This window comes from Antrostomus carolinensis, unplaced genomic scaffold (genome assembly GCF_000700745.2).
Source record: "Antrostomus carolinensis isolate BGI_N321 unplaced genomic scaffold, ASM70074v2 scaffold28449, whole genome shotgun sequence".
NCBI lineage: Eukaryota > Metazoa > Chordata > Aves > Caprimulgiformes > Caprimulgidae > Antrostomus > Antrostomus carolinensis.
The window spans coordinates 6370-8046 of NW_010339669.1; the positions used below are offsets into that span (position 1 = coordinate 6370).

The 1677-nt window shown below is 57.0% G+C and overlaps 1 protein-coding gene across 1 annotated transcript in view; it reads right to left on the reverse strand.

The window, feature by feature from the left end:
- Positions 1-1677, reverse strand: part of LOC104531143 (dynein heavy chain 17, axonemal-like) — a gene marked incomplete at its 5' end in the record, with an annotated part of 16069 nt that overhangs the window by 6246 nt on the left and 8146 nt on the right. Inside the window, 5 exon segments of the mRNA XM_029086975.1 lie at positions 345-476; positions 600-707; positions 827-952; positions 1091-1243; positions 1415-1544. Of these exon segments, the coding sequence (XP_028942808.1) occupies positions 345-476; positions 600-707; positions 827-952; positions 1091-1243; positions 1415-1544 (649 nt within the window).

Below are 1677 nucleotides of genomic sequence, written 5' to 3' on the forward strand. Positions count from 1 at the left end.
ACCATGCAAAGAGGTCCCAGTGCAATGCTGGGGTGGGTGAGGACCCTGCCTGCCCTGTGCCTGTCAGCCGCGGTGCGCAGCCCGGTGCCGTGGCTGCCGGCCCCCACCAAGGGCAGCAGGAACCCGCCAAACTGCTCCTTGATCTGGCTTTGCACAAGACCCAGCCTGGTCTCGTCTGACCCTGGCCGTGCTGTCACCTCCCCTGCACCCTGAACACCCCATGTGTGGTATCCTCATGCAATCAGGATACTTTGAAAATAGTGGAAACTTATAAAATAACAGGAAAAACTTTGCTCAGAAGTTCCAGGAGCAAAGCAGTAAAAATACCCTCTTGTCACAAATACCTTTGAAAGGATCATTTTGGCCACAACATCCCTGGCGTGGACATCAATGGTACAGATTGTCATGATCTTCATCCTGTCTCCGGCAGTCAGGTTTCCAATCAGTAGTGAAATCAGCGCATTTAGCTGATTAATCTGAGGAAGGAAAGAAAAGATGAACAGAAAAATGACATCGCACTTTGCCCGTCTCCCTGTGACCCCTCCGGACCAGCCCTCGCCTCTCTGGAGCAGAGGGGCTGTGGGTCATGGGATGCCAACCTGCTTTTTGTTGTAATCCCTCATGGCATTCTCGTAGCCTTCCTCCAGCCGTGAGAAGGCAATGCCGACTTCTGTGGTCCACCAGATCTGGGTGCATGTCAGAGCAACCTGCAGCAAACCATGGGGGAAAAACATGGCCATGAAGGGAAGAAACCTCCCCGGGCTCTCTGCTCGCTCCTCCAGCTCCCCGTGCCGCTGGCCAGCCCAGCCCCTGCGGCAGCTCCCACCTGTGCCGGGTAGTCGAACACCCACTGCTCCCGCGGCTTCTCCTCGTAGGTGACCACGGCCTCGGGGATCAGGTGCCGCAGGGTGGAGCGCATGCTCGCCAGCACACGGTTCAGCCAAACCTCGACCTGGAGGGTCACATCCAGCAAACCCTGAGCGAGTGGTTCCCAGCCCATGTCTGGTCTGGCTGTGTGACCCCAGCGGCTCCCTGCGCCTCGTAACAAGCTGCAGGGCTCACCCCACGCAGCCCACGGAGCTCAGCTGACCTGGCCAGACAAGTCACACTCTGCGTCGAGGGGCACGTGCTCCTCGTCCCTGCTGAAAATCCCCAGGCCAACCTTCAGGGGCTTTTTGTCCGGACCCGTCTTGAACTTCAGTCTGGCCAGGCTGTCAAACAGCTTCGGCAGATGACGGGAGACCTGAGAACAGAGGCGAGGCAGAGGTGGGGACCGCCAGGCTGCACCCCTGAGGAGGGGGGTGCCGGGGATGGTGTCCTGTCCCTTAGCATGGAAAACACTTTAAAACTGTTATAACAAGTTACCGTGCGAGAGACACAGGCCTTGCCTCCACACTTTACACATGATCCCTACCTCGGCTGGCTCGTTCCCGTTAGATAAAATATCGAGCAGGTCTGCAGAGGAAATAAAGTAGAACCTGGGAAAAGCCAGTCTTTTGGTCTCGAGATATTCAGCCAGGGCCTTCTCACAGAGCGCCAGCCTAAGAGAGAACAAGGGAAAACCTGCAGAGCAAACCCCCACGTAGCAGCTTTACCCTCTGCTGAGTCTTGTCCTGTTGGGACAGACGCCGCTTTGGAGAACTCAGACTCTTCCTTTGGCCCCAGACTGGCTGGCAG